The sequence below is a fragment of the Syngnathoides biaculeatus genome, chromosome 16 (genome assembly GCF_019802595.1).
Source record: "Syngnathoides biaculeatus isolate LvHL_M chromosome 16, ASM1980259v1, whole genome shotgun sequence".
Classification (NCBI taxonomy): Eukaryota; Metazoa; Chordata; class Actinopteri; order Syngnathiformes; family Syngnathidae; genus Syngnathoides; species Syngnathoides biaculeatus.
In genome coordinates this window covers 7,239,115-7,255,482 of record NC_084655.1, presented here as the reverse complement: position 1 = coordinate 7,255,482, position 16,368 = coordinate 7,239,115, and the positions used below count along the sequence as shown (strand labels likewise).

General features: G+C 41.0%; 1 protein-coding gene and 1 non-coding gene across 2 annotated transcripts in view; both read right to left on the bottom strand.

Annotated features, from left to right (window-relative positions):
• LOC133514208 (myosin-11-like) overlaps positions 1-16,368 on the bottom strand; it is a 33,784-nt gene that overhangs the window by 12,692 nt on the left and 4,724 nt on the right. The window contains exons 5-25 of the mRNA XM_061845701.1: positions 15,138-15,294; positions 14,959-14,986; positions 12,975-13,074; positions 12,842-12,886; positions 12,667-12,759; positions 12,504-12,567; positions 10,189-10,287; positions 9,931-10,074; positions 8,175-8,270; positions 6,633-6,751; positions 6,387-6,539; positions 5,525-5,698; positions 5,261-5,434; positions 4,926-5,040; positions 4,644-4,837; positions 4,447-4,568; positions 4,064-4,133; positions 3,785-3,945; positions 3,582-3,690; positions 2,349-2,480; positions 2,066-2,272 (exon numbers count right to left, since the gene is read on the bottom strand). Of these exons, the coding sequence (XP_061701685.1) occupies positions 2,066-2,272; positions 2,349-2,480; positions 3,582-3,690; positions 3,785-3,945; positions 4,064-4,133; positions 4,447-4,568; positions 4,644-4,837; positions 4,926-5,040; positions 5,261-5,434; positions 5,525-5,698; positions 6,387-6,539; positions 6,633-6,751; positions 8,175-8,270; positions 9,931-10,074; positions 10,189-10,287; positions 12,504-12,567; positions 12,667-12,759; positions 12,842-12,886; positions 12,975-13,074; positions 14,959-14,986; positions 15,138-15,294 (2,556 nt within the window). The remainder of the gene's footprint in view (positions 1-2,065; positions 2,273-2,348; positions 2,481-3,581; positions 3,691-3,784; positions 3,946-4,063; positions 4,134-4,446; positions 4,569-4,643; positions 4,838-4,925; positions 5,041-5,260; positions 5,435-5,524; positions 5,699-6,386; positions 6,540-6,632; positions 6,752-8,174; positions 8,271-9,930; positions 10,075-10,188; positions 10,288-12,503; positions 12,568-12,666; positions 12,760-12,841; positions 12,887-12,974; positions 13,075-14,958; positions 14,987-15,137; positions 15,295-16,368) is intronic.
• Positions 2,846-2,918, bottom strand: trnat-ggu (transfer RNA threonine (anticodon GGU)). Its single transcript has one exon. It is a non-coding gene; the product is annotated as a tRNA-Thr (tRNA).

The window sequence follows — 16,368 nt, the reverse complement described above, 5'->3', positions numbered from 1 at the left end:
GCTAAACTTTTCATTATTCAGTTAATCAGTTTATTAGCACATATATTATTCTATGGTAAAATAAATATAAATTAAATATATAATTATGGGCGGCACAGTGGGTCAGCTGGTAAAGCGTTGGCCTCACACTTCTGAGGAACCGGGTTTGATCCCAGCCCCGCCTGTGTGGCGTTTGCATGTTTTCCCCGTGCCTGTGTGGGTTTTCTCCGGGCACTCCAATTTCCTCCCACATCCCAAAAACAAGCAACAATAATTGGACACTCTAAATACCCCCTATGTGTGATTGTGAGTGTGGCTGTTTGTCTCAATGTGCCCTGCGATTGGCTGGCAACGAGTTCAGGGTGTACTCTGCCTCCTGCCCGTTGAGAGCTAGGATAGGCTCCAACACTCCTGCGACCCTCGTGAGGATAAGCGGCTAAGAAAATGGATGGATGGATATATAATCATTGTGATTGGCATAATGGCGTAGTTATAAATATTCCAACCATTTTATGAGCCGCTTGTCCTCACAAGGGTCGTAAGAGTGCTGGTGTCCATATAAAATAGAGTGCCATGAAAAAGTATCCACCCCCCTCTTGATTTCTGTTTTTGTGCATACCTATCACACATAAAAATTTCAAATCATCAAGCCACTTTTGATATCACTCAGAGACAACTCAAGGAAATACAAAATGCAGTTTTCAAACAACAATTCAATTTATTAAGGCAAAAAATAAAACCCAAAAAGTGCAAACCTTTCTGACCCTCTGTGAAATAGTAATTGTCACCACTTACTAAATCACAAAGTCACTGTGACTGACCACACATTTGGGAAAGGTGAGTCTGGAAAAGGTTACACAGCCATCTCCAAGGCTTTGGGGCTCCAGCAAACCACCGTCAGAGCCATTACCCACAAATGGAGAAAACTGTGAACAGTGGATAACCTTCCCAAGAGTAGACAACCAACTAAAATTACTCCAAGTGTGCGACAACGACTCATCCAGGAGGTCACAAAAGAACTTTGAGCATCATCTAAAGACCTGCACGACTCGTCGGCCTCAGTTAAGGTCAGAGTTCATGACTCTACCACAAGAAAGACACTGACCAAAAATGCCATCCATGGGAGAGTTCCCAGGTGAAAACCTTTGCTGTCAGCAAAGAATACAAAGGCTCATCTCACATTTGCAACAAAAAATAAAACTTGATGATCCTCAAGAATTTTGGAGAAACATTCTGTGGACTAACGAGTCAAAAATTGAACTATTTGGAAGGTGTGCGGCCTGTTTCATCTGGCGTAAAAATGGCACAGCATTTGATTAAAAGAACATTATGGCAGTGTAATGTCTGGGGCTACTTTGCTAACTCAGGACCAGCACAACTTGCTGTGATTGATGGAACAATGAATTCTGCTGTGTACTAGAAAATCCTGAAGGAAAATGTCTGGCCATCAGTTTTCACCCTCAAACTCAAGTGCTTTTGGATCATGCAAAAGGCCAATGATCCCAAACACATGACCAAGTCCCCTCTGAATGGCTCAAAAAAAAAAAAAAAAAATCCAGTTTTGGAGTAGCCAAGTAAAAGTCTGTATTTAATCCAGTTGAGATGCTGTTGTGTGACTTTTAACGGGCAGTTCATGCTAGAAAACCCATCAATATAGTGGAGTTGAAACAATTCTGCAAAGAGGAGTGGGACAAAATTCCTGCAGAGTGATTTGAAAGAATTATCACATTGTTGCAAACGCTTGATATCAGTTACTGCTGCCAGGAGCGGCACAACCTGGTATTGGGTTTAGGGTGCAATTACTTTCTCACAGAGCGTCTGAAAGGTTGGGATTGTTTTTGCGCCTTAATATGTTGAATTGCCATTTAAAAATTGCTTTTTGTATTTCCTTGGGTTGTCTCTGGGTGGTAATAAAATTGGTTTGATGATTTTAAACGTTTGTGTGTGATAGATATGAAAAACTGAAATCAGGAAGGGGGTGAATCCTTTTTCACGACACTGGATGTACAGTACGGAATACTGATGTTGTGTATGTCACATAAAAACATGCATTTGTGTGTGTCTTTGTGCATATGTGATAAAGAACCTGCAGCTGCTGTTCCATGTCCTTCTTCTCCTGCTGAAGGGAAGTACTGCGCTCCTCCTCCTCCTCCAGCCGGGCCTCCATCTCGTGCAGGACCTCCTCCAGTTCCTGCTTCTTGGCCTCAAGTCGCACCCTCATCTCCTCGGCTTCAGCATACAGCTCTGTCTCGGCGTGAAGTTTAGTCTCAAGCTGGGCTCGTTCCTCCATTAGCTGCGCACAAAAAAAAAAAATACTTAAACATGCTCACATCAGACTTTTTTTTGGGAAGTTCTACGAAGCTTCATACCTGCGTGTGTTTCTGTGTGATCTCTTTGAGTTCGGCCTCCTTCTTGGCCGCCACTTCCTTCGCAGCCTTGAGTTCCTCATCCTTTTGTCCCATTTCCTCCTCTTGGCGGGTCACCTGCAGCAGCGGCTTCACCTGGAAGAGACCACCAAAAACTAAGGTTGATGGCAGGGTCCTTCTAAAATCAACAGACAACACCCTTGTGTATCCCAAACAGCTTTTTGTAATATCATTGATCGAACACTCAAAGTAAAAACCGTAGCAGTCTCAGATCAATGCAGGTTCAGGATAAAGTGTTGCAACAGTCCGCATAGTCATTTTTATTTTGCGGGGGAAATCAAGTAGTGCACTTTCTCTCAAATCCAAAATAAGTGTGTGTTTCTTTCGGCTTGTCCCTTTCGGGGTTGCCACAGCGTGTCATCTCAGATGAACGCATATATATGTTTGGCACAATTTTTACGCCGGATGCCCTTCCTGACGCAACCCTTCTCAGGGAGTGGAGGCCCCAGTGGGATACGAACCCACAACCTCTGGTTTACCAAACCAGTGCTCTAACCACTGAGCTACGGGGCCTCCAGTCAAATCCAAAATAAGTAACGTGCTCATATTAGCTGCTGAATAATACCATACAGTTTTTGGCTAAATAATTAAAATACCTAGATAAGCTAGCAATGCTAGTTACAGTTACAGTGTTGTGATGCTGTTCTTTGTTGACTGATCAAGAAGCTAAACTAAGCTAACAAAGCTATGTGCTCTTGGTTGCTTTTTTTTTTTTTTTTTGTCACGAGAATCACCATGCTAGCACACTGTTTGTCTGCTCCAAGGTAAGAAATCCATTTGTATTATATGTAACAATAATGCTGTGTTGTTTTTTAGCCAAAATGATAAAAGCATTATCAGACTAGCAAACTAACACAACAAGACTAGCTCGGTGCTCCTCATTGTAATGGTTATCTAGACTATTTATCTTGTATTGTACAGAACTCAAGAGATACACATAATCGTACCAATACTTTTTTTTTCTTAGCTCGCCAATGAAAATGCTAACTCTATGTTATTAAGGTGAAGCCTACAAACATAATGAGGTTGCTGATCACTTGCAGTGTTTGTACGAATCCTTTGCTTTTTACTTTTTATGGGTTGTAATTGTTATCTAGACTTAAAGCCTTCGGTCAGTGAGGTGTATGCCATGTTAGCTGAAAAATTTGATCTGCATCAAAATGATTTGCATCAAACCTTGGTGAAGAGCCTCCACCACTGCCAATTCTTGAGTTTGAGATAACAAGCACAGTTCCTTTGGATCACCTTCATGGCACTAAGCTGTTGCTGACGTTTGCTGAAAGCCCTGAGATCCAAAAACAGAGACTTTTCCTTCAGTACACCCACAAAACAGCTCTAGTATTAAGTAGTACTACTCAGAGTAATGGTACGTGTCATACTTGCGGGCCAGGAAGCCTCGGGCTTGCGCTTGGAAGGAAATAATGATCACGGTGAGCTTGAGGTCTCGCTCTTCCTCCAGCTGAGCCAACACTCCAGTCCTGAAGAACATCTTACTCTGGCCTATACGGTACAGGTTGGGATCAAGGTCCAAATGCTTCACCTAGACAACATCAATCAGCACCATAGAGGGGTACAAGAAACTTGGTTGACTGTAGCCTCTGATGCACCGATGATGCAGAAAGGTGATTTGTGGTTGTCAATGTGAATGTTCATCTCACCATCAAGCAGCATGCCTGCTTCCCGTCCATGAAGCCCTTCGGGATGGCATTAGCCGCCAAGATCTCGTACCTGGACATACGCAGGAAACTCACACATCAAGTAACAATACTTCGGAGATGACGCAAATAATGACAGAAACAATGGCAATAACAACCATAATAATATAGAGGAGCAAAGATAACAACTGCTAGAAAAGAAACAAGGATAAAAAAAATAAAACCAGGACAAGAAAAAGAACAACAAAATAAGAGCAAGAACAACCAACAACAAGAACAATTAAAAGAAAAACAACTAGAACAACAACAAAAAGAACAAGTAACAAAAAAGAATAGCGAGAACGAAAAAAGTAGCAGAACAATAAAAAAAAAGAAGTCTTTTGTACCTCTGCCTGAACTCCTGGAACACAATGCGGTTTGGAAATCCCTGCCTGCAGATCCTGATCCCCTCCAGCACACCGTTACACCTCAGCTGCTCCAGAACCAGGTTGGCGTCCATCTTACCAGCCTGTGGCAGCACGAGCACACCATCAGTACCTGGTGTACCAGTGTAAGGTGCAGGGGTGTACGTGTGTACATGTACCCTCTTCTCATGATTGGGGATAATGCACCGCACAAAGTTAGGCTGCGTGTTGTGCAGCGTAGTCATCAGTTTCCCCAGGGACTCTTTGTATAGCTGGCCCACTGTACGAAACATTCCCTTCTTGGATTTGGTGGAGGTGGGCATGGAACTCTCGGACATCTTGGCCATGGTCTCCAGGCCTACCACTCGATCAACTGATGAGGCAAAGAGAACACAGGGGACAGGGTCAGATGAGAGAGCCGAGCTCCAGAAGTCAAAGAGGAAGATTTGTGGAAGACAAACCATCTTTCCACAGATCCTGAATGAAGTTGCTGGAGGAGTTGCTGAGTAGGGCAGTCACATTGTCGTTCAGCGGGTCCATGTTCTTGGTCAGCCAGCTGGCCGCATTATAGTCCACCTGGGAGGCAAGAGACAAAACCATTTATGAACATATGAGTCGAAATCACATGGGTATTGTAAGATCATGTGTCAACAGATGTGTCAGTGAGAACCTTTGATGAGATTGCGAGAGTTGAACCCATTGGAAAAAGGTGCTAACTTGCTTTGACCAATCTCTTGTTGGTGTTTATTGTAAAAAGTCATTGTTTGCTTATTCCGACAGGTCAGATAATCCTCACCTTCCCAGCATAGTGTGCAATCGTGAACATCAGCTTGTCTTTGTGCTGTTTGGGTTTCGAGAATTTGACGTGATTGGCGTGTGTGTTCAACAGCTTGTCAACAAAGGAGATGTCCGTGGCTTTGGGGAACCAGCACTCTTCGTCTAGCAGGGCCAGGACACCCGGTGGGTTGTTCTGGAACAACAGTGTATGCTTTCAAGTACAGAACTTCACATTTATGCTTAGAAACATCATAAAACAACACGAAAAAGAGATGGTCCCGACCCCCCGCTCGATGAGCTCGATGCAGGGCTGCAGGTCCAACCCGAAGTCAATGAAGTTCCACTCTATGCCCTCGCGCTTGTACTCCTCCTGTTCCAAGATGAACATGGTGTGGTTGAAGAGCTGCTGCAGACGTTCGTTAGTGTAGTTGATGCACAGCTGCTCAAATGAGTTATCCTAGGACGCACCAATGAAACACGAACACCACAAAGAAAAAAAATAGGTTACAAGAAAGTGGACATCGAATTGTTTACAGTTACTTGAAACAAAGCATACAAAAATGGGCAAAAATGTCATACATCACTTTTTTTGTGGGGGGTGGGGGAGAAACAAATACTGGAATTATGATACAAATAAAAAAAATGTTGAAAACTGAAGCAATAAACTTTTTTTTTATAGAGAAAGTTGTATTTTTTTAAGAATACTGTGGTCTTTTTCTCCAGGAAAAAGCTAGACTTTTACATGGATAAAGTTGTTGTTTTTTAAGGGTTTTAATCTTTCAAGAATAAAATGGATTTCTTTTACAATTAAGAAAAATCTGAGTAATGTTATTTATTGAAGAAAAAAGTCAGAATCTTATGAAATTAAATTTGGCAGTTTAAAAAAATCGATGTAATAGAAGTCATAACATGAGATTTTTTTCAAGAACAAATATCTCAGATTTTCTGGGTAAAAAAATTTCACATTCAAAAAGTCACAATTTCTTGAAAATAAATTTCCCCCAAAAGGTTTAGATCGTAGGAAAGTCCATTTTCAGTGTAGGAGAATAACCTTGGGTAAGGAATCTCATGCTGATTCAGGAAGTCTTAAAACAAAGACACAAATTTATAAGGACATGTAGTTTTCCATAACAGTAATAAGGCACCTCAAAAATCTCAAATCCAGCGATGTCCAGTATCCCCAGGAAGGACGAAGACTGCCTCTTGCTCTTGTCCAGAGTCTTGTTGACTCTCGCCAGGATCCAGCGAAAGAGACGCTCATACATGGCTTTAGCCAATGCCTCCACAGCAAAGTCGGCCTTGTGGGAAACAGAAGAAGGTGACAGGTTGATTCTTCAAGTTCAGATGACAAAATACTTTGTCTAAGCATCTGTTCTTGCCAGACTCCCTACTTGCTGCTTGGTCTGAGCCTTCTGAACTACTTCCCGGCCGACTTTGATCCTGGGCGTCAAGAAGGCCCTGGTGAAGTCGGTCACGTTGATACCTTGCAGGTGGCAAACCTTCTGAGCAGCTGGTGGCAACACAGAAAGACAAGGAAGAGTTTAAAACGCAAGTGTCGTCAAACGGATGATTTTTGGTATATTATTAATGAAAAACCCACAGCCAATATGGTCCCATGTGTTTTTTCACCACAAAACGTGATTTTGACATATACAGCTTTTTGTAACTCCCGCCATGAAAATCCTCTCGATGGATTTGTTTTCGAGAAGAAGCAGGAAGTGACCTACAGGACAGAGGCGCCCCTTACTGGACTCGTTTGTTTCCATTAGTTTCACCTCCGGGAAGGTAGCTCGTTGTTCCTTCGTGTTAGCCAAAATTCCGGCTCATTGCATTGCTGGACATTGCTTGAACACTCGAGAGAATGGAATTACACTTCATAAGTTTGAAAGAGACCCTGTTTGTTGTGAAAAATGGATTGTATGGGTGCAGAGGACGAGAGCTTCGTGGGTTCCAAATAACAGGTAGATGTGGAAACAGCTCAAAAAAAAAATAGTTTAGGGTGGACCACGTAATCAGTCTCTCTCATAACGTAGCAAAAGATCCGCATATGAAATGTGTGGATGTGCGCGTCGCCCAGCCAACAATGTCTCGATAGTGTTCATCGAGTACTGTGGCAACGTTGAACATACCCCTAAAAGCAACATAGCCAGGCTCCACCTCCTCCTTATATGCCACCACAGACACCGAAACTCAGCCACACCGGCTGAGGCACCGCGTTCGGCGGTCACAGCTTCTGCGAAGGTTGCGCGTCGGGCTTTGCGACGGGGGCGGCTAAGAAGAACCCAGCCGAGAATGCGTTACTCAGTCGCATGCGCGCATAAAGCGCCCCGGCTCGACTGCGAGCACCCCTTTAAAGCAGCACCGCTCGGCTCTGTCATAAGCCACACCAGCCGGCTGCGATGAGGCTCAATGGCTCATCTCCGCCGCGGGAGTGGATCGGACGGGATGCGGTTTGGCCGTGATCGGATATCATCTGAATATGGCTCGAAACAATAGTGTAATATTGCCCTGAGTGTTCGAAACAATAGTGTAATATTGCCCCGGTAACTTTACTCAGTTGTGTGGTGTTGTCCTTTTTGAAAAGAGCTTCCGTGTCAGAAGAAGTGTTGGAAAAATGCGAATAACCTTGTTGTTCGGCTTCCATAGTTGCAGGCACTGCGCGTTTTCAATGACGGAAGTGACGATGACGTCAAGGACAGAGGACGCGACTAATATGGCGACTACTTGGATGTCGAGGGACACTCAATTGCCCAACTTTGGGCATGGATGACGCACGATCTACTCACATATATTTTTTCGTATAGACATTGAAGTGAATGCTGTTATATGTATTTTTCATTACAATATCTATTTTAGAATGTTTATAGGGATGACACCTGGGCTTTAAGTTTCCTTGATCATCTAAATGAGACTGTGATATGTGTTTGGGGTACCTGTGTTGTCCGGCATGGTGGCTTGCTCCGTGTTTCGTTCCTTCTCAAACTTGACGTTTCCCAGCTGGAGAACCGTGGAGACCACCTTCAACATCCCTGAAGAGGCAGGTCAAAAAGATATACTTAAAATGAAAATTCACAGAGAATTTTTAACACTATCGGGAGCTGAAAATCTGGGCCTGTGTTTTTGAGTCACCCTGACACAAATTTTAAAAAAGCTCAGTTGGCTTTAAGTTTAAACTTTAAACCATCAGCTGGGTTCTCTATCTTCTTCTGTGAACAACTATAACACCACAGCTGTTATCTGACATCAGCTGTTCCTTGAACCTCGGATAATGTTTAACACCATGCAGGAACATCAGGTAACAGAACCTGGGCCCTAATTTATCAAGTGTGCGTATGCCAAGAAGTGGGCACAAAGCGGGTATATGAACATTTCCACGCAAAGAATGGGATTTATTAAATTGAAATTATGCATGAGGACCTGCGTAAATTTACCCACAGCTCTGACCATGCATATATACATATTCTTGTGTTAGAACAGTAAAACTACAAATAGAATACACTAGAAGTGTCACTCAAGACATCCAAAAGCACATCCAGTGCCTGTTGTTACTGGGATTTGTGGCCACTGGGACATTTTAACAGAAGATAAGACATATATCGTATCGCACAATCAACTAAAAACGGAATCATGCTGACGTGCAACTCCATATTTCTCTGCCCTCAATTTAGATCCAGTTGCCACCAAGACATCACCTACAAGAGTCTGCTAATCTTCTTGGGGGCCTAGATTGCACCAACATTTCAGTTAAAGCACTATCGCACAACAAATCCAGACAAATGAACAGGTCAATCGCGGTACTAATAAACGGTGATTCAAATTACTTGGAGGAATGTACAATTCATTCATTTGTTCATTCATTCTGCAGAACAGTTGCATGGATGCCTGCAGACCTTCATGGTAACTTTGGTTGAGGATGCCTGGCTGCACGTATGACGTGTCCCCAATCATGTTTCCAATATGGCTATCCCTAATTGCGTGTCCTAAATCTCATCTGTGGGCCAAGAAACATTTTTTGGCAATAGGTTTGATTTCAAACATTTTTGATTCATATTTGTTTGGTTTAGTTTAGCTGGTAACACCGTATATTATTCCACAAATCAATAGTGAATACAGAATCTTGCATATAGGTCAAACAGACAGCCAAGCCAAGCAGGAACCTTCTCTAAGGGTATCTGAAGAACTTAACCTTCATATCCAAGTCTTTCAAGACTGTCTACCAATTGACCCCTCCGTGGATGTTGCGCAATCTGCATCACTGACCAATCAGAGGCCAGAGATCTGCATAATCTCGGACTCCAATCTCAGACAACGCTGGCTGGATGGTCCAGTATAGCTTCTGTTGGCGTTTTATCGCGTATTTGGGTTCTTTAACAATAGATATGGTTAAGAGGTGTAGTCACGGACTTTATAATAGTAACGACAGGTATCCTGAAAGGCTAGTTGGTGGAGTTCAATTCGTACCCTTTCCAAAACGTCAGCGCACGTGGCGTGATGTCACTTCAGGAGGCGTGGTTAAGTGCCCTGTAAGGAGGGGTCAATTTACTGAATGTAGTTTATCAAGCAGGACAGAACGGAGTGGCCCTGAATTGGGAAATAATTCTACTGAACTTACTACCATGTGGAACTGGAATCCAGACAAAATTAAGTTGTAAAATTAGTTGGAAGGTCAGGATTGTGGGCAGGGCATACCTATTCGCTCTTCCTCAGTGAAGCCCATGATCTCCATGGCCTCCAGGGTCTCCAGAAACAGCTCATCGTCTTCGATGCCTGAAACCTCCACATGTCCTGCTATCAGGAAACGATAGCTGCTGAAACTCTCCAGAAGAAGCTCCTCTGAAAGAGAACCAGAAACCAGTCAGATCAAGCTCCTTTCCTAAGATTACACTGGATGATTGGCAACCTTCGAAAGACTGAAAAAGACTCAGGTTGACTTAATTGTCTGCTCACCTTTCATTTTGTCCTTGGCTCCAGCCACCATGTAGTAGAAGATGTGGAAAGCTCGCTCTGTGTTGGCCTGACGAATACAGCGAGACTTTTCCAGAAGGTCTAATTAAATCAGGTCAAGAAGAAATTAAGTGACACATACACTCACATATAAACATATATATACAGTGAAGAAAATGAGTATTTGAACACCCTGCTATTTTGCCAGTTCTCATGCTTAGAAATCATGGAGGGGTTTGAAAGTTTCATCTTAGGTGCATGCCTACTGTGAGAGAGATAATCTAAAAAGAAAAATCCAGAAATCACAATGTATGATTTTTTTAACAATTTATTTGTGTGATAACACTGCAAATAAGTATTTCAACACCTGTCTATCAGATAGAATTCTGACCCTCAAAGACCCGTTAGTCCACCTTTAAGTCCACCTCCACTCCATGTATTATCCTGAATCAGATACACCTGTGTGAGGTCGTTAGCTGCATAAAGACATCTGTCCACCCCATACAATCAGTGAGACTCAAACTTGTAACCCTAACCCAAAGAGCTGTCCAAAGACACCACAGACAAAATTGTACAACTCCACATGGCTGGAAAGGGCTCCGGAGAAATTGCCAAGCAGCTTGCTAAAAAAAAGGTCCACTGTTGGAGAAATCATTCAAAAATGGAAGAAGCTAAACGTGACGGTCAATCTCAATCGGAGTGGAGCCAAATGCAAGATATAACCTCTTGGGGTCTCAATGATCCTTAGAAAGGTGAGGAATCAGCCCAGGACTACATGACAAAACTTGGTCAATGACCTGAAAAGAGCTGGGACCACCAATGTGACTGTTGGTAATACACTAATACGTCATGGTTTGAAAGCACGCATGGCACGGCAGTTCCCCTGCTTAAACCACCACATGTCACGGCCCATCTTAAGTTTGCCAATGACCTTTTGGATGATACAGTGGAGTCATGGGAGAAAGTTTTGTGGTCAGATGAGATCTAAATTTCAACTATTTGGAGGAAGATGAATGATGAGTTCCATTCTAAGAACACCATCCCTACTGTGAAGCAGGGCGGGGGGGGGGATGTTGCATCATGCTTTGGGGGTGTTTTTTCTGCGCGTGGGACAGTACGACTGCACTGTATTAAGGAGAGGATGACCACGGCCATGTATTGTGAGATTTTGGGGAACAACCTCTTTCCCTCAGTCAGAGCATTGAAGATGGGTCGTGACTGGTTCTTTCGACATGCCAATATCTCTCTCACTTTGGATAAGCATCTATGATGAAAATATCAGACCCCTCCATGATTTCTAAGTGGGAGAACTTGGAATATAGCGGTGTGTTCAAATACTTATTTTCTTCACTGTATATATATTCGCGCACACAAACACAGACACACAGTTTATGTCGTAGTTATCCAGTATACTCTTCATCAAAAGACGTCAAAGCCTAATTCTGTGAAGGAGTAAGAAAATAAATCATAACACCAGACATCAAAGGCTAATTCCAGACATCAAAGGCTAATTCTATGAAGGGGGAAGAAAAGAAATCATAACACCAGACTCGACTGTGAAGATGAAGACATGGTTTTCTCTAATTGGAGGTGTCACATTGACATTACATCAAAACTTGGATTTTTGGGGAGGAAAAAGTCCGACTCTTACTATAATGGTCTTATTTTTCTAGGAAAACTAAAATCATAATGTTATGAGAAGTTATATTTGTTCAGGAAAAAATGATCCACAGTTAGAGGAATAAGATCAAATTGTTTTTAAAGGCTCAATTTCACGAGAATAGTCATGGCTTTTGTAGGAAAACAAAATAGTAATCATATGAGGAATAAGTCATATTTTTCAGGAAAAGTTTGTCCTAACATGTGAAGACTAAAAAGAATTAAAAAGACAATACTATATAAAAAAATCTAATTTTATGACAAAGTTTTTTTCAAAAAAACTCAGAATCTTGTGGAAATACGTTTTTAAAATGCAAGAGAAAAAGTTGTAATGTTAGGAGAATGGCTTTTTTTTCCTGCCTGAGATGAACAGTCTTGATCATAGGAGAGTTAAGCAATATTATTAAGAAAATATTAAGGGAAATTTTTTTGCAGTGAAAATGTCACATTTCTTCCAAAAACTATAAAATAATAATTTTCAAAAAAATGCTTTAAACAAAGCTAGCCCTACCATTGTGGTTATTAAAATTGGTAACTGCTCTCATCCCACACAAATGTTTGGTGGTAACTTTTTGCTATTTTACCAGTAGTCTTCTAGTCCATGCCCCATTGTGCAATAAGACGGATATTTTAAAAGTGTCTGTAAACGATAAGGATACATGTATCAATATTTGCGCCGACCAGGTAACCGGTCACGTCAAAGTTGAGCTTGATGAACTTTCCCTGCGGACACAGGCGGGTCACATAACACCTTTAATTACTGAGGGAACTCCCCATCAAAATGGTGGCGAGTGTCAACTTACGAACTGATTGACAATTTACAAATCGTGACGAGTTGTCGTTCTTGATGGTCTTGGCGTTGCCGAAGGCCTCCAGGATGGGGTTGGCCTGTAGTAGCTGCTTCTCGAGTTCCCCCTGCAAGCCCAGTACAGACGTTTGTGAGCATCTCTACGGAAAAGAAAATTTTGCGTGATTGTAAAAGGGATTTCATACTCACGTAAGCCAGTGATCCAGCTGGTTGTTGTGTTTGCTGTTGCGCTGGCTGTGAAAAAAAGGATGTCAGATGTTAATGAGGAAGGTGGAGCACCCCAGGGCTCGCTTATTTTTCTCGTACTATTCATTCAACTCACAGGATTCGCTTCCTTTTTGCCTTTGTGCGACGAGGCTACGAGGGCCAGATACTGGATCACCTTCTTGGTGTTCTCTGTCTTGCCCGCTCCGGACTCTCCACTAGATAGCACCAGAGAGACATACTGTTCAAAGTATGTTTGAAAATGGACGGATGTCTACAAGGACAAAATTATTGGGACAGCTACAATGATTCTCCACTGGTGGATCAGGACCATGAATTGAATCCATTCCGGGAGGGTCGTAGGGAGGTCAAAAATTAAAAACGAGTATCGTGCCTGTAATGTTGTATATTTCGTAATTTAAAAAATGGGAATCTTTTGAAAATATATATATTTTTCAAGCGAGACTAAAAATCTAACATTATGCAAATTAGGTAAAATCCTATCAAGAATAAAAATTGGACGCTTTTGCAAATACATTAATATTATGTCTGGAAATAAAGTCATAATCTTTTAAGAATAATGTCCAACTTTTTAACAAAAAAAAAGCGTAATATTATGAGAGTAAATGTTTATTAATTTATTTACAAATGTGTCATAATCTTTCATGAATCAAATCTTACTTTTCTCATAAATAAAGTTTTATTTCTGAGAGAATGGAGTCACATTATTTTAAGGAAGTCTGAATCTTTTGAGGGCGGCTCGGTGTTTCAGCTGGTAAAGCGTTGGCTTCACAGTTCTGAGGTCTGGGGTTCAAACCCTGGCCTGCCTGTGTGGTGTTTGCATGTTCTCCCCGTGCCTGTGTGGGTTTTCTCCGGGCACTCCAGTTTTCTCCCACATCCCAAAAACAAGCAACATTAATTGGACACTCTAAATACCCCCTATGTGTGATTGTGAGTGCGGCTGTTTGTCTCAATGTGCCCTGCGATTGGCTGGCAACCAGTTCAGGGTGTACTCTGCCTCCTGCCCTTTGACGGCTGGGATAGGCTCCAGCACTCCCCACGACCCTTGCGAGGATAAGCGGCGAAGAAGATGGATGGATGAATGGATGGATGAATCTCATGAGAATTAAGAGTTTTCTTCTGAAAAATGTTTTATTGTAGCAAGAATAAAAGTTTTTTTTTCTCAAAAATAGTTGTAATGTTCCTAGGGTAAGGTATTATTTTATTATCATCATCTTCTTTCAGCTTGTCCCTTTCGTGGTCGCCACAGCTGAAGACACCCCTCCAAGCCCTTATATGGATCAGATGAACGCACATATGTTTGGCACAATTTTTTTTTACGCCGGATGCCCTTCCTGACGCAACCCTTCTCAGGGAGTTCAGGCCTACGAACCCACAACCCCTGGTTTACCAAACCAGTGCTCTAACCATTGAGCTACGGGGCCACCTGGTATTATTATATTTCATGCATAAAAATATTTTGTAAAAAAATGTCTCAATCAAAAAAAGTGTTGTTTCCAGGTATTTATACCTGTCTATATTCATATAGTTTAATTGGTATAAATATTTTTGCTGTAAAATAAATCACTAACAATTTGATGGATTTGTTGATATATTATTGAGTTCTGAAATAAATGTCAAATTACATGTAATCATCTTAAGAAAATACATATTTTAAAAATAGAAAATATCAATTTAGAATTATTTATTTACATTCATAGATATTATATTCATATATTCAGTCATTCATAGTGATATATGAAAAACAATTGTCTCCAAAAAATAATCTTCATTTTGTGGCCTTATATATTTTAGGGATTTGGTTTTGGTTTGTTTTCTCAAATTCTGAAACAAATGTTGCATGTGTAATTACGCATAATTATGTCAAGGTGTCATATTTGAAAATACATTGAGTGTTTTTGACCCGGATGCCAAAATGTGGATCCTCGGGACAACACCAGTTGAAAGCCCTGGTAGCAGTTCATCCCAATGATTTCTAACAGGCTTTTTCCACAACAAACACGTCTAGATTACATTCAGATTTTGTCCTCATCATGAGTGTTCTCGTGTGTACTCTTCCTGCATGCTGATGTCGAACTTACGTGCAGAGAATGGACTGATCCTCGCGGTCTGTGGAGGGAAATCAAGCAGAACAGATCAAAGATAAGTGAAGAGATTAGCGGTCTAAAAATATGTAATAATAATAAAAATGTGCTCGTGGTGCTCCATGTAAGGGGATGCTGGAAAGCGGGTGGGGGTTGGAGCATGGGGGGGGTGTCACCTTGCATCATGTTCCTGTAGGCGTTGTCAGTGATGGAATAGATGTGAGGCGGCACCTCATGACGCTTCTTGCCTTTGTACATCTCAATAATCTTCTCCGAGTAGATGGGCAACATCTTGTACGGGTTCACCACCACGCAGAAGAGCCCCGAATACGTCTGGAGTGAAAACATAGAAAAACAAGACACGCATGGCTAATCTTTGGAGGAGGTGTCCATATAAGGGCTTGGAGGGGTGTCTTCACCTCGTGTGATCTTCACGGCACCAGTGCAGACTTTGGAATTATTTGACTTTGTGGGAGTCAGTGGAAAAAGGCAAATATAAGCTGCATGAGGCTTCCGGAACATCTCTACCCTTGCGAGGGTTCCTTCTTTGTGAAGGATAAAGTTGAATCTTTCCAAGACAACTCATGCTATTTAAAAAATAAAATGTTGTTGTCCATCCCAAAAAACAATATTTAAAATACAAAAAAATATTCATTTGCGAAAATACAATATTTCAAGAATAAAGTCAGATTTTAAAACAACATTAAAAGAAAGTTACTTTATTTTTACAAAAATAATTTACATTATATTTTTATGGAGAAACATTTTTTATTATTCATTTTGAGATAAAACTTTGGATTTTAAGAAAATAAAGTGAGATTTGTGTCTAAGAAAAAATGTTTAATGTTAGTTGAAAAAAGTTTAAAAATAATTGAAAATCAAAATATTTCAAAAATTAAGTTAGAATATTTTGACAATTGACTGGTAATTTTACAAGAAATAAAGTAAATTTCAAGTGTATATTTTTGTGGAAAAAGAAACTATTATTTGAAAAAAGAGTCACATTATAAAAAAGCTCTTTTTAAGAGAATTAACCAACATTTTGCATAGAAAAAAATAATAATGTAGTTATTTTGTAATATTCTGTTAAAGCGCAACACCATATACAGGAGTTGTCAAGTGTCTTTTTTTTTTTTTTTTTTTTTAGCAAAAGTATATCTTTAAAAGTATAGCATTTAAAGAACCATAAAGGTGATGTACGTACATCACTGCTGCTTGCTGATTTGTCATTGCACAAAATTCCTACTAAAATAAGATATTGTTTTTGGTAAAAAAGAAAAGAGGATTGCTGTTCGCAAATACCTGGACTCTCTATCTTTAAAAAACAAAGACCAAGTCTGAAACCTTGGTGTTCTGACGGATTCCGACCTAACCTTCAACTGTCATATCAAATCAATTACTAAAACT